Source organism: Strix aluco, chromosome 4 (genome assembly GCF_031877795.1).
Source record: "Strix aluco isolate bStrAlu1 chromosome 4, bStrAlu1.hap1, whole genome shotgun sequence".
Classification (NCBI taxonomy): domain Eukaryota; kingdom Metazoa; phylum Chordata; class Aves; order Strigiformes; family Strigidae; genus Strix; species Strix aluco.
The window spans coordinates 99,006,542-99,030,663 of NC_133934.1; the positions used below are offsets into that span (position 1 = coordinate 99,006,542).

Consider the following 24,122-nt stretch of genomic DNA (forward strand, 5'->3'; position numbering starts at 1 on the left):
CCTAAGAAAATCTTTTATGACAGTTTTCTACTTCAGGCAACCTCATCTTTTGTCTTCCTAAGATACAAAAAACCTGGGATATGGGGTGCAAAACTCCTCAGAAAATGGAGGATTTTTATGTGAAAAATGAGTCACATTATACAGTCATATTTCAAATTACAAATATGATGTATCGGGGGTATGTTTTGAGTATTGCATGTGCATGTGTAATATAATTTCTGTATATTAATTTTGTGCATCTGTGATTTGTTTTCCTTTCCTTTCCAGAGCCATGAATAAGTACTGGCTGGCTGTGGAGTTTTATACAAGTTCATAATCAATTCCAAACTCTGGGGACAGTGCTTGAAAGATAAACGTTTACATAAAAACCAGTTATTATTTTCATAGAAAACTATGAATACACAACCAGGGAGAGTGGGATAAAAACTTGTCTAAAACAAAACAAAACTAAACCCCAAAAGAGAGGCTCCCCCAAACCAGTGTCATTGCAGCACTGTTTTCTTTGCAAATCAATAAAGATGTAATTTATTGCAAATTGAAACTGACTCCAGTGACTACAAGGATTAATGATCATGACAAACCGACCCAGTGCATGCATTGCCTTGTCTAACTCCGTTGTGACCCAAAGTTCCGTTGACCAACAAGTTGAATTTTTAGTTCCCCTAATTTTAAGTCAACATTGTAATTTTAGCTTTAACAAATATCACAATTAAGAAAGGACATTTCTTCATGTCTCTTCCACAGATGCTTCAGAAAGCCTGGGAAGTCCCTTTTTTCTCTTACAACAAATACACTGTGGTAATCCCTCATCTTTCAAATCTTAATCCGAGACCAGAGAGACTTATTTTTTTATTTCTTCTTGCACTCCTTGCCTACAGTTGGTAAGCCGTCCTATGGTGCTCACAGAAGTAATCTATTTCTCAGGTCCTACTTCCTGTAATTCACACCTTGAGACATAAAGAATATTAACTTTTTAACCTTTTCAAAGGAGCTCTAAATGACTCAATTTATCATGTTGGTCAGAGGAGTCTTCATCTTTTTGGTTTGTCAAGACTGAAGGAAAGTGTGCTGTGCCACACATCCCACCTTCTCTTTTCCCCAGTTATCTCAAAAGGGCTTCCAAAGTGTGTGGCTCACTTCCATTCTACATGGCCTGGTTTTATTCTTTGAGAGGGAAACAAAGGGGAAGCAACAGAGGAGAAGGAAAGCTTGTTATCTAACACAAGACATATATCCAAGATAATGTTCCACTCCAGAAACTGAAATTTCAGATCCAGAGGCGGTCAAGGGTATCCTTGACCATAAGTCAATTTTAACTATCAGGCTAAGAACACCTACAACAATAATCAATTTCATGGGAATCTGTACTGTATTTGTAATTTACAACATGTAAGAGGCCAAATTAATAAATTGAAAGTTAGTTTCTAGAACATTGAATGTAACTTGCAACATTATGTAAAGGACCATCACAAAATTCCATGTCCTTTAGCAAAATAGTCCTTCAAGGCAGACCTAGGGTGAAATTCATCACTTAATGTCTCAATGATTAAGCTATACACAGAAGATTGTCAAAATATGCTTAAGACACAGAGAACGGGAGCAGCAAAAAAACAATTAAACAAATACTGTAATAAATGAAAATTTATTTTAAGATTATTTCTCTTTATGAACATGAGTGCCTACAGCAGAAGTAGCAATGAGATTAGGATACTGCTTTTCAAAGAGAGTTTGAAAATATTTGAAAATGTATGTTGAAGAAGACAAAATATTTGAAAATGTGTAAATGTTTGTTGAAGAGGAAGACAATTTGCACTAATTCTGACACACACGCTTGATGGTATATATTGTTACATAATGACAAATATCAGGATGATAAATTAGTACCAAGAGAAAAAGTGAGACTATTATCTTAATGCAACTTAAAAAAGTAGTAAAGAACATATACCATTTCTTAATACCATAGAGTTTTTCTGTTTCCCTGATACTTCATAAAGGACATAGTCAATTTCTTTAGCAGTACCTCTCACATGAAAGAATTGTACTCTAGCATGCAGCTGGCTCAAATAACTTTTAACTTTTGATAAATTATAAACATCTAAAACATCCCTCCCACACTCTCAGAACTTATAGTGGCACATGCTTTCAATACTAGTAATTGAAGGATTATTTTTTTCTGTACACAACAGTTCATGTAGGATATTAAAAGTCACTATGGCAGTATGCTCTATGTCTTCAAGACATTTAAATTCTTTTCTGAATCTCCTCTAGGATTCCATTGCCTACACAATAGACAAGAAACAAGGCACATTATCATTATCACTCATATTAATCAGCATGACAGAATTAACAAGAATTGTAAGAAATTGCATTTTCCTTTTAGCTTTTGTAAGTAGGCTAATTAACTTAGTAAGTGCCTTTTGACAGTAGAATTGTTTTCTCCTCATGTTATTCTTTTTTTTTCAGTTCAGCAAACTTCCTGCACATAACATAGTTCATGTCATTCTTCAAAACTTTTCTGAGAGGGTCTTGAAAAATCCACAAAAATACTGGGTTACACAGACAAATGGAGTTTACTGCAGCAAAAACATCTAACTAAGCATTTATTTTGATTACACTTGTGTCTAGAAAGAATATACATAACTCAGGAAATCTGTCAACTGCACTTACAGAAACATTGCACTAAGGAGAAATTCAGAAAAGGAACAAAGAACAATAATGCAAACTAATTGTAATAACTAAAATGAGAAGAATTAAGTTATGGCTATGTGACTTCTGTCATACTGTGTCAAGCAAGCTTAACTCACTAGTCAAGCTTTAAAAACTGGCCATGTGGATTCTCTTAGAATTCCTATTTGTGAAATAAACCATGCTTGATTAAAACACAAAGGCTGCGTACTACAAAAGTAGTTTAAGCAAGTTTGTTTTATTGGATAAGCCTGAACCCAGTTAGTTGTCAGAACATAACTGAGGAACCCATTAAACCCTAGTATCTGAATTGCTTCTGATGTGCCTATAACATTTTTCTAGGGATCAGATACAGATGATAGGATGAAAGCTATTGGACTTACATCTTCTTACTGGAAGATGTTCTTCATTTGAACATATGATTACATTTTTATAATGAGTGATTACATATGATTACGTTTTTATAATTCCCTGGGTAAGTCTGGCAAATAAGTATTTTCATATACTAATGTGATTTTGCTAACTTGCTCCATTAAATATATTTTTAATACTTGACTCTACATATGTTCCAGATGTTGTGAAAAGACACAGTGTACTTGCATGTCCTCTTTGTTTTAGATGTATCATATGACAGCATGCCGGTTTCTATACATCCCACTCAGAAGTGCCTTAACGCACTGTGCCGAAACTCATAAAACTCACAAAAATTGTCTAGGGAGTCTCTGACTATACAAACAAGCCTAGATCTTGGCTTATGCAAAACAACCCTAAACTATCATCACCTCCTAGAAAGTCTCTGCTCTGTGCTTTCTAGGGATTCCAGCCAGCCTTTCTCTTCATTCCCTTCAATTTAAGAAAATAAACCACCTTATTATTACCATTCCAAAAGCCTTTCCATCATTGTTTTACATTGACTTTCTTAGCAAGAAAAATCCTGAAGCTATTTTATTTGGAGAGATTTCTAAATTCACCTGACACAAGTAGCTGCACTTGCAGTCTGACTTGGGGAATCACTGCCTGTCTGGCAAAATGCTACTCTGTTGCTTTACAATCCTTGGAATGTCAAAAGTATGACAGATTTTAATACAAGTTCTAGTAAGGTTAGTAAGAATTAATATTTACCAGTATAAAGAATTTGATTGGAACTTGGTAACACTATACTGGTTTGACGAGTCATTGCAGGTCACAGCATGAGCTGTCAGCCACTAATCGCACTATGATGCATTTCAGATAGAAACTATGCTGTAAAATAACAAAATTGAGATAAAGACTTTGTGCCATTTTAGTAGTAACATTTTTACAAGTCTCAGAACTGAAAAATTCCAGATTTGAGGACAACAGATACTAGAAGTTTTCACTTAACCCCACTACAGGACAAGGAACCTTAGCAGAACTGGTGAAATATTAAACAGTCAACACTGCAAAGATCTTTTTTGTATGGAAGGGATGGCCAAAGAACAGTTTCTTCTATTTTTTGATCAGTTAGAATGAAAATTAAGACATCTGTTTGTCTCATTTGGGTTAAACTAAGCCCCTCTGACATTACATTAGCATTTGATTAGGAATGATAAAGTTGCTTACAGCTTACAGCATGAAACTTGAAAATGGTTGAGTTACACTCATTATAAGCATACCTTAAAATGAAACCCCATGCTGTTCATTAGAGACAGCTAAACTATTTGAGGTTAAAAAACAAATTCTGCCTACTTTTCTATTTGTAAATTCTCTACATGATCTTATGAAATTTAACTCTACATGACTGTCCTGGTTATTTCTTGCATGACAGCCACAAATCACATGCTTTTCACAGATTATCACTTCTCCCCTGAAATGCCAAATTCTGTTGCCCTTTGAGGATCAAGGCTGTCCAGCCTATCCTCATTTCTTTACTGTGACTTTTTGGTCTTTCTGTGCCTCCTGTGTTCCCTGCATGACCCCCCTCCTGGGTGCCATCCATGGGTAGTGGTAAGTCTTGTTTCTAAAAGTACTTCTCATCCTATTCCACATTGTTATTTTGTAATACAATCCCTTTCACTTCACCTGACAATTCCAATGCTTGATTTCTAAATTCCAAAAGCAGGGACAGGAAAGACTTTGAAGAGCTTTTTAATTTCATTCAGCTGAGTTAAGAAAACAGCTCAAGTTTGGCTGCCTGAAATACTGTTTGCAATATGAATTCCTATAGCAAATACCATTGCAGAATAGGAGTACTTCTGATGCTTTATTAAGACTTACCTTCTTTTCCTTGAGTTACTTTTTTGATGCTTTGAGGACGGAGGGTTCGTATGTTTCAAAAGAGCAGTTTAATGAAAGCTGACACGGACAAGGCATTCTGTGTGACTGACACAGATGGTTTTGTTCCTTACACCAAGCCAAAGAGTGTCAGAACTGTGTGAGCACAAGGCAACAGACATTTTTTCCTCAGAGATGCTGAAGCCTGTGACAAAAGGCATACACACAGAGCATTCCCCCAAATACCTTAAACTGAGTTCTTTCATGGCATTGATACAAATGCATTCAGCCTGAAAGCCGACAGCTTCTTGCAGTGCTTGTAAAATCCAAGTAGAGGAGCAATGAGGTTTTATTGCTGCCTTTGCCCAGCTTTCCTCTGGTTCCTCTCTTTCTCCAGAAACATTTTGCAACAACAGATTGGGCTTTGCAGGCAGTGTATACCGCACACCATGAAAGATACTATATTGCTAGAGCAGGAAGGAAAAACAGTCTTTGTCACAAGCCTACTTTTGTTTCTGACGCTTCTAACAAAACAAGAAAGTAAAAATATTTCCATTATAATCCTGACATTTTGTACTAGGAATAAAGAGATCTGAGTTCTATATTCTTAGATCTCCATTCTATTCCTGCCCATTAATTTACTGTAAATTACTTACTTCCATGCCTTAGTTTATACCTGTATGAAAGAAATTTGGTATTTCTCTTTGAATTCTTGTTACAGAAGAGTGAAAAATACTAAATTCAGTATAAATACCTTCTATTATTACAGCTTCAGCACAGACTTTAAAGAAAAACTTAGCAAGATTAAGGAAGAAACACCTCGGTTGGTGATCTAGGACTATGAATTTCGGACTATGAAATCTTGTCCTAAATGCTTTCAGACATGCTGAAACACCTCCACTACAACTTTGCCCTTCTGATGTGAAGTATCCTCATTTTATGTGCAGTGCATGTCTACATCTTCATCTACAAACAGCAACAAACTGCAGTCAATAAATAAATCAACAGGAGCTGTTCAAACTCCAAAGGGCAAGGGCTAAAGATCGTACTTCATGTTGACCTTAAAAATCCCAAGTGTTCAGCTGTGGAGCCACTTCTTAGCATGAGGGACTTGTAAGTAATGAGAGGAAAACATGATACTGAATATGGAAAGACTGTACTACAGAAGTGGGAACTAGGAAAGACACTTGGGGTAGTAGGGGAAGCCATAAATAACTGCACCATCTACTGTGCCAGACAGAGACAGAGGAACAGATTCTCTGAAGCATATCCAGTCAAAGAACATGAACACATAACCACTTTCTTCCCACCTACTTTTCCTCTTTCAGTGTAGATACTGCCATATAGAATACAGATTTCAGAAAAAAAAAAAAAAGGATTTTAATCTAACACCTACTAAGTTGAGGTAATTAGCAATAGCTAACAGTTAATGATGCTTTTCTCATGAATGGATGCTAAGAGTTATGAAACCTTGCCTGGCAGATAAATGGTACCTTTCTCAGTCATCTGTCTTACAAATGATCCTATATGTACAGCTATTATTTCAGTCAGACACTGGCAACTCCGCAATTGTTCACGGCCTCAGTAAAGAATAGTACCTGTCATGCAGTTTGAGTGCTCCGCCTTTTAACAGACCTGTTTTCAGCTTGTCTGAAATGCTGAACAACTGCACGTGGAGAAGCAACAGAAAAGAATGGGTAAGATAGAAACCGAGGGTACTCACATTTCTCTATACAGAGGTTTAAAGCCCCTCAGGACTGTCCTGAATAAATTTTGCTAGAACTCGCTGCTAAAATTACAGATGGCTCTCTACCCACTTGTGAGAAAACACTCATGGCAAGCCCTTCACCCCTGCTGTCCTCTTCCCTGGGAGCAACATCATCACAGGGCTCTCCTGGCAGTTACTTCATCACCTCTTCTGATTTGCTCATATGGTGACCCAGAAGTCTCCAACTCTTCCCTTATCTCACCCACCCTCACCTCAGAGTTTAGCTGCTGTTGATTTGCAGCACAAACAGTGCTTACACTTCCTTTTCCCTACAGAGCAATATTGGGATGCTTCTGAGCTAAACTGTCTTACAAGCCTCAAACGAATGTAGCAATCTATTATTAAAGCCTTTTATCAGAGTGCTGACCATACCTACAACACTGAGGATCTCATAGCTGTCATACGTGTTTCCAGATGCTCTATTTATAAAACTGGTAAAGGTTTTGGAAAGAAGGATTCTCATTACCATCTTAATACTTCCCATAGGTAAATGCACTTTTTGTAGAAATCCTTATTTTCTCATAACGCTAATATGAAGAAAGCTTCACTGTATCTCTTCTTTCTGAAATAGGAAAAAACCCTGACACTGATTTGGCTGCAAATCAGCATGTTGATTAATGTTAGTTGCATATGTTGAAGATTTCCTTTTTGATATAGTATGAAACATGATCAAAATTTTCTGGTTTATTTTTATCCCATTTCCTTTCTGTTCTATTCAGAAGAGAACACTTAAGACAGAAGAAAAAAATCTTTGTCCTTCCATTTTTAGCAGCAACAGAATTTCAACACAATACAGGCTTGAACTTTAGTTCCTCTGCAAAAGTTATCACAATCTTAGCTACCAGAAACCTGTGAAATTGTTTAAAATACCTATTAGAATTTTGTTAGATGCCTATTCTCTACACTTCTAAAGCCATCTGACTTCCCTAACAAGCTTACTTTTATACCATTTTATACTCTGGATACTTAGTCCTAACACTGAAGATCTCCCATACTACTATGCTTCTATGTAACAGTATCTCTACACTTGGTTTAGAGTTGTTCAGTCATTGTGAAAATAAATAGTAAATTACTTTTTGTGCCTGTAATCCCTAGTCAATGCCTGCCAAAACTAGCCACCATCACATTAAACAATGTTACCACAATTTGGATTGCTTGGGGTGACAGCAGACAAAAAGATAGTAACAACTCAAATAATAAAAAAAGAGTATAGTTGAAACATATACTATACAGTGCTTCCAGGTGATGCACAAAAACTGATGTGCTATGAAGTGGACGCTGAGGTTTCAGAATCATTGGAAAAATTATTGTTTATATAAGTTATGTATTACCCTACTAGTAGCTGACCACTTCCATGAGGGACTAATTTTGAAAAAAAATTAAAGCAATTTTTAATCTGAGGCATTGCAATCCTTAGTGAGTATTGGATAGGTCTAACTGATCTGCTTACTACGTGAAGTAATGCATATCTTCACTGATATTGTGACTTGCAGCTGAAGGTGACAGGTGGCTTAGTTTGATTTTCTCAAGTCACATATTATGCCTTCAGGAGTGTGACAGCAACAATATTCTACAACACACTCAACATACTAGCCCATCTTTGACTTAGAAATCCTAATATATTGAATCTGTAAACATTCGTGCTTGAGCCTCTTCCATGACTTAAAGATAACAAACAAGACCCCATCATCTTTATCAAATTATACACAGCAGCAGATTAACCTGATGATTTATGAGAACCACAAAATCAAGAAAAAAATACCAACATGGTGAAATTGATCTAAAAAAATGGTCAGAAAATGAACCATTTTCTTTTTCTATTCTTACAGGATAAATGTACAATAATGATGGAAAAGAACTGCCAAAATGTTATGTGTGAACTACAACAAAATGCTGTTCTGATCAAGTTCGCTTCTGACCCACCAGAAATCTACTTCTTTCTAAAAGTTTCATACATTTTGGGCATTGGGCACGTACAGCATTCAACATCGGATGGATGACATGCATTCCAGCAAAAATTTACCCAGCAATTGAAGTAATTTAACCAGTTGACAATATTAATCAACAGGACATTTCTGAGATTAGGGAGCATGCTTAAGCCTAAAAAAAAAAAAAAGAAGAGGTGGCAGCGAAGTCAGTTCATATTGGATACAATTCTTCTGCAAGTAGCCCCCATTCACTGTGTGTAGAAGAATTCTACCTCTATATTATTCCCATAGGGCAATTAAAATTCTTTCACTTTGATAAAAGATTATCAATAAAATTAGATTGCCAAAAAGAAAACAGTAACAATTTGAGAATAAGCATTTTATAGCAAACTGAAAGCAAGTTAACACAGACATTCTTTTCAACCTGTACAACCTTTAGGAAGGATGCTAACTTAAAGCTGTGTTAACCACTGTCTGGAATCTGCTTGGACGTGAAATCCATCAACCTAGTTCCCATTACTATTTTAATTACAGTATTTTTTCTAGATAAAGTTTTCATCATTACAGTGGAAGTTAATTTTTATTCAGTTTTGCTAGAGTGAAATATAATTCTGCTAGAGTGAAATATAAAAATATAATTTACAAATCATTTATATTTTGAATAGACAAATAATCCAAGGACAGTTTTCTTTTGATCACAGTTAAAGTATTTAATGACAAAATCAGGGTTTCCAGTAATGACTCGAGAGTAGGTCCCACTTTTTTTTTTTCCCCCCAGAATGGCACAAAATAATTTCTACATCTTTGAGAACTTTCAAGAAATTGGTTACAACAGATACCCGCAAGTATTACAGTTCTGGTGTATCATAGCAAAACCTACCTACCTTTAAGATCACTTTTAGAGAGCATATTTTTGTTAATATTTCACATAATGCACAACTTTTGCTAAACACAAAAGTAGCCTTGTAAGACAGAGTTTGCAGTACACAGTCAAATCTAGCAATACAGTATTTTTATTCTTTGCAGAACTTTAAAAAGATAAAGAAACTATTGATGTTGCAATTTACAAATACATTCTTTCATATGAAACATTAACCTGAATTATAGTATATGTTATGTACATGACTATCTAATAATACTAGGTTGTATAAGCTAGAAGCTAAGTTCCAGAATGAGATTGCAATGCTGTATGATTTACCTTTGGATAGACATTTATACACCTCTGATTTTTCTCTAAAAACTACCAAATCTTGTCATTTAATGAACAGCAAGAACAAATTAAACACACAGACAAAAAACTTTTCCTTCATTCAGTAACACTAGGTTACTCAGATTTCCCATAGTAATGGCTTTTGATGGCTGGATAAAAGTCCTGAGTTATGATACATAACACAATACACTTAACTGGAGGATCTAAAAAAAAAAAAAAAAAAGCTGAAAAACTGTCAGTGGGACTAAAGAAATGTTTTAGAACACTTCAACTCACAAAAGGTCTGGAACTTAGCAGTGCAACTGTGACCTTGTCCTGTCCAGTTGATATTCATGTAAACACCTGAAACCCCATGCCTTTTTATCTGAATTTAGACAACTAATTCTTGTCAGGTCTATCTCATCTGGGGTTTAGACACTTCTAAATTATTGACAAACTTAGAAGACGTGTTAGAGGGCAGCAGTTCAAAACCTATTCTATTCCTTCCTTCTCTCAAGAGAAAGACTTGTGAGGTTAGCAGCAGAATATAGTTAAAGAAAGAGTGGAAAAGATGATGACAGAAGATAGCTATATGGTCAAAAATGTACTCCCTGACTAATTTCCAATGCAGCTATTTTTAAAATAATAGCCTAACATTTTGTGTCTAGTAGAAGACATTTCTAATGAGGGCCTGCTTTCCTAGTTAATTTGCAGAAATACCAATAGTCATTACAATAGCGCTCAGAAAGCTACTGGCATTTCCAGGGCAAGCATTAATTGTACGTAGCTCAATGGAGTGTTCAGAACTCATGTCGTTAATGAGCCTGTTCTGACTTAACAACAGATGGGGCCAAATTCCTTTTCAGTTGACAGTGCTGGATGTACTAACTGTTAGAGCTGATGCTAAATAGATCTAAATGATCGTATGGTACTATGCAGATGACAAATTTATCTCTTAATTCCCACTCTGAGATTAAATAAAAGGCTTGATACAAAACAGTTTAAATTACAGGAAAAACAGATGTAAAGTTTGAATGTAATCAGTTAACAAGACATGTCCTTAGTTCAAATGAGAATGTTTTCCTAAAGCCAAGCATCTTTTTACAAAATGGTTATTTCCAAGAGATTTCAGTTACTTCAGTTTGCAGTAACTAAAATATTCTCAATTACTACAGAAGCTTTTTTCTCTCTCCTGCAAGCACTGCTCTGATGATTTAGACTGTTAAAAGTGTCATCAATAATGCAAAAATCTTATTCTACATTGAAAATGAAAACTACAGTACATTCATATAATGCCAGCTTTCTGGCTCTCTGGTAAGATGAGGACAGAAGTGAAGAGTACACATCTTCAGAAGATGAAGGCTGAAACTTCTGCTAGGATTTCTGATTCTAGCTTACCGGTAAAAAAAAAAAGTGCAGCATCTTTTTTTTTTTTCTTTTTCCTTTTTTTTTCCTTCATTCTAGAAGCATATTAAAACACTTAAAAAATGTTAAGAACACAGTTGTGAAGGAAAAGAATAACCTACTTATTTTTGTAAGAGAATACAGTGCATATATTGCATATAGTGAATACAGAATGAAGTAGGGAATCACCCATCCAGTGATAATATATACTGAAAACTGAGACCCAAACTAGAAGTTATGGTTCTAATGTACCAAGACATGCTTTTTGAAAGCTTCTATTCAAAAATCAGACAACTAGCTAACACAAAAGTCATTCTAATCAGACAAATTTCTGAAGTGTTCCCAAAATTTCTTACTCTAGAATTTATGAAAAACAGAAGACTTGGAAAACGGTGCAGTCTCATTTTCTCAGGCCCCTGTATTCTCATTTACATAAAACTTTATCCACAGAATCACAGGTAAAAAGAAAATGAAATGTTTTATATCAGATTGGTAAATTCAAGATCGTGTTTGAGGCACAGCCATGTGTGTACAGATGTAAAAACTACTTTTTTTCCTCGATTTTGAAACCTCAAGCATACATTCTGTAGGTTTCATTATACTATTCAAATAACCAATACGGAAGGGAAAATAGAAATATTCAAAATGCAGCACTGGTAACAGATTCCCCTACGAAATTCAGATATGCACTTCTGAATGCTGGTGATGGCACATGCAAAACTTCCTACACTGGGTAGAAGAAACAAGTTTTTCTGTTTCCCAGGACAAAGCAGTCTATTCTCCACTATAGTTACAACCCCAGGTGTTTAATTCCAACATTCACATTCTGCTAATGCTACATAAAATGAAGTATACCCCTTCTTTGGATTTTATTTCCACACATACATCCACAACCAGTTAAATAATTATCTGTACAAATAGGGAATAATATTACTATTTTAATCTTGATCAGCTTGTCATTTGGTCCAGTTCCCCTGTTTGCTTTCACTCCTGTAACAATTGAAATACAGGTAGAAAGTACTGCAGGACCGTGTAGCAATATTACAAAAAAGGAACAAAAGTAAGTCAAAAAAGGTAGAAATGCAACACTCCTGCACAGAAACTGAAAGAATGCATCTCCACTGAACTGGAAGAAAAAAAGCACACAGAAGCCTGGATCTCCTGTAAGAACTGCTGAACGTAGCCTTTCCAGTTTCTCTCGGGAAGATTTCAACTTTGGGCAGTATCTCAGCATTTGTGCTTCATGGCAAGCTGAAAAATGAAGAAAAAATGAATTAAAGAGAGATCACATGTAATGATAGCTAGATCAAACTAACGGGGCTAGTCTGGATCAGAAGACCTTGTAAACTGAATTCTTCAAAAGATGCCTGAAATCCATAACTTCTTTGCACACAGATATGCAGTCGTACCCTTTGCTGTGACAGATATGCAAAGTCTCCCTTTGCTATGCTGACGAGGTAGGATTTATCTGCTTTCATAGCTGTGTTTCCCAATGTTCCATTATTTTGGTATCTGTGAGAAGGGGCTACAGCAAGATGCTAGAAACAAATACATGCTTTATTTATTTACTTATTTATTGTACAGTCATTTAGACCGAATGATTTGGATTGTTAAATATAATCAGAAATTCTAAAGAAGTAATTTAAAACACCTATTCAGCAGCACTGCCACTACAAGTGAGAAAAAATTAAGAACTGATTGCCTTTCTACCTTTGTGATTATTGATTATTTCCATTTCAAATAATTAAAAAATGGACTTAAAACTGGGAATGAGAGAGATAAGAAAGAGCTGAAGTGAATTAAATCCTATATAAAAAGTTTAGACAAACTGACATTGGCAAGCCAAGCAGAGAACTTAGTTCTAGGCTCTGTATAATAAAAAATTGGAATCTGCAGATAATAGCATGCTATACAAAGCTGAGATGAGTGAACCCCCTAGGAAGTTGCCTAGAAACCAGAATTGGTAAGGGCAGTTAAAATTTCCTCATTTGCTACCAGTGAAATGCTGACCAATAAATGACTCGAATTTAATTGACATAAGCCTTTGACAATCAAGGACCTGGTCATAAACATGCCATTTAAAAAAGCTATTATTTAGAGAGATATACTGGAAAGGCATTTCAGCATGGAAAAACTCCAACACTTTTCATTCTCACCTCAAACAACAAGATTTTTTTTCAGAAATATTCATCTTTAGCAGGCAATTCTGACAGTAAGTTTTTATTATACAGAATCCATAACTCTGAGTCTTGTGCAGTCACCAACAAGGGAAAGAAATTTCAGAGGCAAACAAAGAAAGTGAAGAAGGTGTCATAAGGTGGATTTGATAGATACCCTGAGCTAAGTTCCAGCTGTTACACAACTAAATATAGATATATGCTTTCATTCAACAAACTCCAATAGCCAAAACAGAAGCACTCTGTGAGGGCTGTTGTTTCTGGTGCAAACTGAGTCATTTTTTGTTTGGTTTTTGGTTGCTTTTAAAAATTTTTTTAAAATAGATGACTAAGGTTTTTTTTAAAGATGATAGAAAGTGTATTCCTACGCTGTGCATCTTCCGTCTCCAATTACGTGTTTTATATCTTAAAATAACCTGACATATAACCAAAGCAATGTGCAGACATACAAATTAAGCATATCCAGTCCTGATACTATAGTGGCAAAATTAATTATGGGCTGACAATAATTCAAAGTACTTTTACTGAAGGCAACGACAGAGGAACCAAAATGGGAACTCTGCTTTGCTGCACAAAGTGTTCACAAATGTAAGTCAACATTTGTGCCTTTCTCTTCAGTCACCATTTTGCCAGAAAGTTACGATTTTGCCATTTAAGCAACACTCAGGTGGACCTCAATTTTCTGGTTTCACTGGAGTAGTATGTTTTCTTTTCTGTACAAACAACCTCTAAGGTCTGAGTAGCAGCTGCCCCTAAAAGACTTAACCAGAGGAATATTATACAATATCAATATTGTACTTATTCCTAAACGCTTCGCCAAAACCCCAACAAAACTTTTTGAAAACCAAAGCACACCACCATAAAACAACCGTCTCTAACCTAATACATTCTTCGATAGCTGCCCTGTGCATTGTTGTGTGATAACAGTAAAGGAATTGCAGGACTACTGCACCTCTAAGATATAATTCCAGACTTGGGGTACCAATAAATGTTGTTAAATCCCATTTTACTAAATTACCTTTATGACCATTAAGATGACAAGTGTTCATTTATGGTCCTTTAAGACCTAAACTTTATTTTGTTTTCTTCACACACAAAGATGCTATTTTCTTGTTAAAAAGACAAAAACCAAGCATTTATTACAAATCCTTAACTATCATCAACTGAAAGACTGTCACACTCCTGTTTCAGGCAGCTGGTAACTGGGATAGCTTTAACAGCACATGGCCCTTCACACTTATCTGAGGAAGACTGTTGATCTGTATAACAGGACTGGCAGGAATGTTTCAGAATCTCAGCCCAGCACACTGTCCAAATGGAGATTATCCTTTTCTATTCTGCATCACCTAGACGTTTCTTGCAGAAACTGCTCTCTTTCTGCTATAGACACATGTAAACTCAAATGACTATGTACAATATCCTATTGAGAATTTCCCTATATTTTTTTATTTGATTAAAAAAATATTTGTATTGTGGATGTTTTTAGCTTCTCCACCATTCCTGCTGTGTTTCCCCTCAACATTTGTTTTAAATTATTATATTGGAAATAAATGTTTACAAAATCCTAAATATGGTACAGCACAGGCTATCAAGGATAGTATTTTCATTAAAATACTGAGATTTTTTAGACATAAGATTTCCCTAACAGAATCTGTTTGAAAAGATTTGGTTTTGTTCACAGCATGTCTTCAGCTATGGAACTGCTGTTCTGAATATGTGGACGATGAAAGGACAACACACACTAATGAAACTTACTCAAATCTTAATCAAGATTCATAGTAGCCCAACTATCAGAGGCATTTTTCATTTTTGAACTCCCTACCAAGCAGCACTCTATGCTTTACTTGAAAGCAGCAAACCTGATTCCCCCCCCATCCTAGAAGCAGTGGCAGCTGCTGTATAAGGCTGGTTTTCTGAGTCGGCATAGTTATCATCACTGGGGGAGGGGGGTGGGGAAAGAAGGTGGTGTTAGATGGAAGAACCCAAGAGCAGACTCCATACTCATGCCACTAAGCTGAACCACGCTAAATGGACCACAAAGTAGAGAATTATCCCAGTAAAAATTAAAATGTTTTGTGAAATTTTGAAGATTACATAAAACTGAGGCTTGTACAGAACTGCAAGACATCAATCCAGGATTTCTAGCGCTAATGCAGTAGCCAGGCACTGTTTGGCATAAGCACGATAAGGCCTAACGCATGTCCTAAGCAGGAAACCTATCAAACTTGCATGCTAAAATGGTTGCCCATGTGCAGAAAACTTTCTGGTGTGAAGGTGCTACACAGCCACTGAATCAAACACTGTGGATGCCTAGAATTTCTGTCACAGAGATGGAAACTCAGCACCATTATGCACATGCAGCCGCAACAGGCATAGTACTATCAATATCTTTCACCAAGCATAGAGAATGTCCATGCATAACCAAGACTGAACAATTCCTCAAAACCCTCATAAATAACTTTTCCAGACATAAAAAGATACCTCTTCAGAAACAGATAGTCACAGACCTACGACTGCTTATCAATGAGGATTAACAACAATTTCACTATACTGCTGCACAAAGTATGAGGAATCGTTCCAAACAGTAGTGGGAAGATGGATTTGAAATATACTCCAGGAAGGAGAAGATAAGTAGTTTCAATTCAAGTGGCAAAGCAAACCTCAGATCTATGCACAGAAGTAGTTATAAACCAAAAAACTGCCAAGTGAGGAACAGTATATATATCAAGGCAAACAGCAAGCTGTTTGTAAACAGTGACCGACTGCAATTCTTTCTAGAGCTTCTTCCCCTTGCAATAAAGGAATGTGTGACACTGACCTACTGAGAGCTTTACTCCCACCAAAATCTTACCTTGTGTGCAGTTTCCGCAAACTGCTGAGCACTGTTTTTCAGTTCCTCTGTCTTTTCTTCTGCTCGACCTAGCCTTTCACCACGCTCATTCAAAGCCTGACTTGCCTTCTGTACTGCACTTGTCACACTGTCTGCTGCTGAATGCAGTATGCTGTTTCCTGCAATATCAAAAGAAACCGTTAAAACACCCAACTATATATAAGCTTTGTATTAAATACAATTATTTTAATTTATAATGTTCTAGAGCTGATGTGTTATCTGCTAGTTTATCCTCTAGCTGCATTTTGGATAATAGGTAAGTTACTGTTTTCTCACTCAAACCGTATTTTTAGCAAATTATAAACAAGTACCATATTGCAACATAATTCTTGGGTAACATAAGGAAGCAGTGGATATAACAGCTACGTGTTATTTCTTTAAGCCTTATGCTCATACATCATTTCATGAAGCTATGCTACTAAATCAGTGAAACCATTCACAAGTGCACACAGCTTCTTCACAACACTCTCATGGTTCATACAGATCAACTTTCTTTGGAAGTTACACTGTTCCCCTAGAGAATAAATGATAGACTCTGCAGGACACATCTGTACGAATTGAACATTTTTTTCCATATTATAATTATTATAGTATTAATTCATTTACAAGTGCACCCAAAACACTATTACTACAGTTATTTTATGCTGCTTTGATCTCTTTACCTTTGACCCTTCTCCACATGCAGCACTGGCCATGTTTCATGCGACAACACACTTTCTTTAAACCTTACCATTTAAAGTCCCAGCAAGGCTCAATGTCTTCTAAGACTTTAGCTTCACCATCCAAATCAACTTACTGGCTTCTCTGTTTCTTCTCTGGCACAAAATGTAGTAGTTTCAAGTTCTCATCAGAACTGCATTTCTCCTCTACGTTTTTCCCTTTCAAATGCTCACTCTTTTCAGTACTCCTTTCTATACTGCTTCTCAACAGAAGGGACCTCTTTCGGAAATGAACTGCTGATGAATGTTTATAGTACGAACCACAGTACAAACTGGAAACTCTTCAAAGTTACACATTATCGCTATGAACTGGTATGTATTAAAACACACGTAGGTCTTCTCCTTTAACCTTTTCAGAAAAAGGACTAGTAAAAATTCAGCTTTTTGCAATACGGTAGGCCCTTGGAGTCTTGCACAAACTTTAGAACTTAATCTACCTTACAGGGAATTTGTTACGTAGCAATTTGTTGTCTAGATGTATCCAAAGGCAATGTGAGAGCCAGAAAGCCAATACAGAGTATTAACCATTAGAGGCACACTGTCACTGCTGGTTTTCTAAACTGCCCCAAATATTGTAATCACACAAAGCCTTTTTTTTCACAGCATTAAAACCCAATATGTAACACTTTTAAATGAATTACACTGGTAAAGGTATGAAACCAGCACAACACATGAAGCTGAACTGAGCACTGCAGCAAATCCGCCGTTACAACAAAGTCTGCTGTTCTTACATACAAAGACAAATGAAAATAAACACAAACCTACTGCTTTTATCATTAATCTGAAAAGTGTGTCTACCTCAAAAATATTTCCAGATTAAAAAATAAAGCCCAAGCATTAATTTGAAGGGTTACTTTTCTATTAGTTTCATCAGGAAAAAGAACAAAAGACCCATTCAGATTCATTTTACAGCTAATATTCCTTTCCTTAAAAACAGCAAACAAACAATGAAGAGTGAAACTGAAGGTTGCCCCAAGTATCCTGTGCAACAACAGTACAAGCTGCACATGTAGGAACTCTTGAGATAAAAAACTGCCTTAAAATTTTATTAAATAAAACACAACTAGTATAAAACTATGGAAGTGGGGGAGGGACCCAAGAACCCACACACAATGACTCACATATGATGAATCAGTATGAGAAATACCAAGCAAAGAGCACGGTAGCCTCCTGTATACCAATATTGTTACATTTTTCACATCAGCAATTAAAAAATAATGGATGTATAGGATGTGAAACAGCTACTTTTTTTTTTTTTTTTTCTATTGTTGCATGGAACAAAGACGCTATATTTAGAAAAGGAAAATAACAATTGCCATTAATGTTGAAGAGAATAATATCTGAGAATACAGTAAGTTGGAATTTGCAGACAGAAATGAAACTATTTTTACAAGTGGTCTCTCTTCAGACACTGAGGAGTCTGATAATAAAACCAAACAACTTTAAATATTGTACACTTTCTTAATTCAAGATTTTTTCAGTTAATTGTTATTTTGTTCATAATTTGCTCATTTAAAGCCAGTTTTTAGGAGATTATTTTGGATTCTGTTCAGGTAAATTTTCCAATAAACACAGGTACTGGGCAACACCACATAGTTTCCCTTTTTTTGGTGGTTTGATCCAAAGGTTTTACCCTCTTGTATGAATCAGTGCTAGTGTTCTAAGATAAGAGTTTTAAAAGCTCTCAACACTGAATTAAATCTGTTGCTGCTTTACAGCATCTCAAATGTTGCTGAATTCAAGAGAAGCAGGGTACACGGAGACCTTTATAGAGCTAAGCATCTTCTGAAGTCTTAACATGTGTTGGGGAATAGAGGTTAACACAGATTGCTGACCTACTGTCAATGTCAATAGGAAATTGCAGAATGAAAATATTCTGTATTTTCTGTATTCCTGAAAATATCAGAATTTGTAGCCAAAGATTGATATTTATTTCTCCACACTGTTTTCAGAAAAGAAAGAACTTGGAAGTTTGGCACAATCATAATAATTGTTTTTCCTTCTAGCTAATACGGTATTGTGTTCTCTCTGTATTCTTCTACGAGCAGTGAGACTGTTTTAGAGAACTACTTTTGGATAATCTTTTCCAATGGAATGTCAGCAAAATAAAAATATCCACTCTACGAGCAACACAAACTCATGTGTCAGTAGTCTATTGAATTTCATCAGTGTATTTCTAGAGCATGTGTAGGTGGTTTCTGGTATGACTGACTATGCCTTGTCCTTATATTAGTATCACTGCAAGAATAGCAACACTTGTACTGGATGTAGTGGAGAATCATTCCTATGAACAAACCACCTACAACCTGCAAAATTTTTAAGCTGCTCTTCAGTAGGTAACTACTACAATTCATGATCTCCGGAGAAGTCTGTCCCATGACTGAACAACAAACCTGCCTGAGCTGTACCCACTTAGGTGTAAACTTAGGCCTACCATCTGCACTAAGCCACTGAAGAAAAGATCAAAGAAATGACAGTCAACAACTCTTTTCTGGAAATACTGTTTTCTATCTTTGTTTAATTTTTAACCAAAGACGTGACAACTGCTGTTAACCACCTTGTTTTGTTTTTTCTGGTCTATGAAGAGTCTGAGGAACTTCAGGACTTCTTATCTATTAGGTGAGAGACATAAGCTCCTCAATGGAAGACTTTCAAGAGCTTTTCACATACATTTTAGGAAAGAGATTTTATAACACTTGCAAGATGAGATAAACACCACAAAAATATGGGTATGGGTCAGCTGATGTTCTGAGTTGCTTTTAGTAGGAAAGCACTCGCATTATTCCCAAGATGTTCAAACTCCAATGGCCTGTGATCTCAAACTTTGCATGGCTACAGTCTTCACTGTGAGCAGAAAGAGTCACATGCTTGTGTTGGTGCTTTTTCTAAAGTATACATGGATCCTCCCACTTTTGGAGTGCACGTATTTTTCTATAGCTTTGCAGAACAGGTCCCAGAGTTGAGATTACAGACTTTTCTCTTTCAAATAAGCATGAAAGCAAAATAGGAAAGTTCACATAATTTTTAATTTTATTAAACAGCATTTTCTGAAGTTTCTATTAAGGGCAAGCACACAGCTTTTCACTATCTAACAGTATTTGCAGACTCACTGAGTAAGTGGAGCAAATATTACCAGATAACATGGAGAAAATACGTATTTATACTGAGCTTATTATAAAGTATTAGGTTAGTATTAATTTCTAGTATCAGCAAAACACATATGTTTAGGCCAACTTCAGTTGAAACTAAACAAATCAAGCCTAATTCAGTGTTTTTCTTCAGTTTAATTTTGCTACATATTTCAAAGCACAGAAACATACTGCTAATTTATTTTCAGTTACTCAAACAAATGGCTTAATAAGATCGCTTCTAACACAGCTTTTTCTTCTATAATGCTTTTTGTCTTATTATCTGAGGTTGTCTACCTAGAGGAAAAGAGCATGAAGATTTCCAAACCAGTCAACAGCTACACAGCTTGGTAATCCAATTTGTTAAATTAAATATTTTATTTGAATTTCCTGTAGCAAAATATAAACTATTGGAATTAAACTCCCTTTTCCCCTTAGAAAATTCAATTAGTGACCTGTATAATTATATGTAACATTATTGGGGCCCAAAGATGAAGAAACAGAAGGGCAGTGGGCCTTGGGCGAGTGCTTTAGACCAGTGATCCTTGAAGTATGGGGTTTTATGGTTGAAGTATGAAGTATGGTTTTTATGGGCATAAAAACTGAAGAACCCTGCAGGAAGCACCACCGCTCCTCTCAGACTCATTTTTAAATCTATGGTTCTTATGATCACAAGCTATATCAGAGAGTCTTGCAGTCCATGAAATGAAGTGACATTACTTTAGGCCTTTTATCATGCACAAGAGAAAAGTACATCCTTAACCTACCATACCTGAAAGATATAGAGACACTATCATCAAACAGCATGGGAACCAGTCTATTTGTTGAAGAAACTAATTGGTCTCTAGAGACAGTTTGCATGATTTGTTTTAACACACATTCGTAAAAGGTTAATCACATTCTCTATTAGCCACATCAAATGAATTTCAGTTCAATGCAGGGATTTATCTGTACATTAGTGATAAGACTTTACAGTCTTATGCTAGCATTTACTTTTTAGTTGTATATACACTAACACAGCACTTAGCAACTACCTGAGAAGGAAATAAATGCAATTAGCTATAATTAAGAAGTTCCATCTATGACACACACTTTTTAAAGAAAACAGGTATTTACAATGCCCATTGAACTGCACAGAACTGGACCTGTGTCACTGAATAAAGGTTAAAAGTATAATAACAATCAGTTCAACTTCATTAGCAAGACCACCACCATCACAACATAATTATTCTATATGCCTACATATACTGTCTACACTCAGATATGCTGGTGCCACTAGAAGTTCAACAGAAATTTGGAAACATTGATTGTAAATACAAAAAATGGCTACTTTCTCCTTACTATTTTGTGTTTTGTTAACTTCCTGTACACTCAAGTGATCACTTAAGAACCAAAAGCATTGACCAATTAAAATATCAATATAAAACTAAAGGACTTTAAGGAGAAGAGAAAGATGCTGAACAGTTAAGAATGAATATATCCCTTGTGAAAGAAGGCAGCATCACAGAAATGCATTTTTTAAGTGGGAAAGTGGTCTGAAGGCATGGAAGAAGCTATATAATATAGCATTATTTCTCTTCCCAAGTTATTTCAAAACACCTGCTGAAAAACCTGTTTAAATTGACAAAAGCCAAATATAAAAAACACAAAGAGGGGAAAAGATTAATATAAATTCTGAGTTTCCTGACAAAGAATAGTGAAAGAAGTCTTAAGACTGTATTTCTAATTATAGCTAGGAATTAAGATTACTTTCCAGTTTGTCACCTTCATTTTTAAGGACTGATGAGATAAAGACAGAATATGGCTTCAAAAGGGAATTTTGAAAATAAATCACCTTTTTAATTTCCATGTAAAATTAATGATGATCCTTTTGACTTACATAACAGACCAGCTTTAAATTCTTTGCTTAGTTACAGCAGTTTTCTAACCCCTTCACACCAATGATTATTATTAGACTCCATATACATATATAAAAATTGATTAAAATATAAAGAAAATTACAAAGAAAAAGAGCCAGTTTGCTAATACTTTGATCTTGTGTTCACGTGTTCCAAATCTCTTACTGGCAAGTTAATTGAGCATGGGAAAAATGCTCAAGATAAACAGTAATTTCAGGTCAAGTATTTCTGTGATTTTTAAAGATATTACATCTCTTTTTAAATGAACTTCAGAAATATAATAAAGTTAAATTTTTCTCTTAACCACAAGTAATTTCTTAGGTCTCTCTTAGCATTTCATGCTGTCATCGAGGCTGTTAAATAGCATGGGCCTTGGTGCTGACTTAAAAGGAATGACAATAGTAACTGGCTACCATTTGGACTTTGAATTGATGACCATTACCTCTGATGTGCACCCACCTTGCTGTCTACCTATCCACTCTATATTTCCCCAGCTTTGCTATGACAATGCTAGAGGAGACAGTGTTGAATGACTTGCTGAAGTCAAGGAAGGAGACATCTGCTGCCCTTCCTTCATCCACCAAGCCAGTCACTTCATCGCAGAAGACAAGCTGGTTAGGAACGATTTTTTTAACAAATCTCTGGTTCCAGCAATCCTTGTCCTCTGTGTGTCTAGAGGATTTGCTCAATAGCCTTACAAAGGTAAAAAAATGTATTTCAAGTTTTCAGCACAGAAATATCACTGGGTTCACATAACTGTTAAATACCAAAGCTTCTCTATAAATGCAAATAGAATTCAAACTCGTGAAAGTCTCATTTAATCTTCAGTCTTACCCATAATATGGCTATTCATGTTGGATGTTGTCTTAGTTGTCAATGTCAAGCATTAATTTTCAGATTCCAGGCCTGATAAAAATTACTACAGTCATTTGCGTGTCTCAAAGTAGAAGTGGTTTTTTTTTTCTGGGGGGGGATTTTTTGGTTTTTTTGCAGTTTTTTTTTGAATTGTCAATTTTTTTTTAACCACCTCCATCTTAGTTTTCATAAAAAGTTTTGGAAAACACCTACCCATAATTACTGCACAGCAAAGATCCACAGTATTTCCTTGATACCAAACTCATTCACTACTATAAAAACTTCTAATAGACTGGAGAAAAAAAATTCTCAAATCTATCAGCATGACAGCTCACTCCAGTCACAATGAGACTTTTTTTTTTTTTTAACATCATGTCCTTTTGTGTCTTTCCCTCAGTGAAAGGCTGCTATTTTAGCATTCTATTTCTGGCAGGTTCTCTCTCTGGCAGAGATAATGTTTGTTTGTTATGCTAAACCTGAAGGTAATTTAACTAAAGCAGCAGGAAATTGAGGGGGAAGAAATCCTCTAGTGTGGGCTGCTGTGTTGAAATTTGTACTTGTTCCAGCTAAATGTCTCCACCAGCAATGCTGATCAACAGCTTGCGAGTAACCAGGCTCTGCAGTCTGCAGCCCATGAACACTCCTGACATAGGCTTCCCTAAATCTCCCCTAAATCTCTCCTAAATCTACTAGAGTACAAGCAGCTCCATTGCAAAACTTACCTCCATGCTTAAGGATGAGAGCTGGGATTTGCCCCACAGAAAAACTGAAGCGTTTCTGAACATAGCAGAAATTGGATGATTCCTGCAACATTACTTTGGATTCACAACAGCCAGATCAAGTCACAGAAAGTCTCAATCCTGAGTTACAGTTAGTAGTGTTTGCCAGTAGTAACACATCTTATGCCCATATTATTATTTAATTTTACTTTCACTTTAATCAGTCTAGCTACACATAGGAACTGTATTGAAGCCAGTTTGATCTCCTTCAGACACCCATGCTTTAACCTGTTTAAATGCTCTAAACCTTCCCTTTAGGATGTGTTCCCCCTCTCCCCAAAAGCATTAGAAATTGGCAATTTTGTTTGCAAATAATGAATTAAGGAGATCACTGCTATCAAAGACAAAATACTAGGCTAAATAGATTTTACTCTGATCTGGTTTGCATGTTCATTATGTTCCAAGAAAACTCCTGAAGATGTTTAACAACAATTGATGGACATCTAAGAAAATTACAAGAACCAGCAGAT

General features: G+C 35.8%; 1 protein-coding gene across 3 annotated transcripts in view; it reads right to left on the bottom strand.

Moving 5' to 3' along the window:
- Positions 1 to 9,297: 9,297 nt before the first annotated feature.
- STXBP6 (syntaxin binding protein 6) overlaps positions 9,298 to 24,122 on the bottom strand; it is a 128,441-nt gene continuing 113,616 nt past the window's right edge. For all 3 annotated transcript variants that reach the window (XM_074824530.1, XM_074824531.1, XM_074824532.1), the window contains exons 5-6: positions 16,235 to 16,392; positions 9,298 to 12,457 (exon numbers count right to left, since the gene is read on the bottom strand). In XM_074824530.1, the coding sequence (XP_074680631.1) occupies positions 12,434 to 12,457; positions 16,235 to 16,392 (182 nt within the window). In that variant the 3' untranslated portion in view covers positions 9,298 to 12,433. The remainder of the gene's footprint in view (positions 12,458 to 16,234; positions 16,393 to 24,122) is intronic.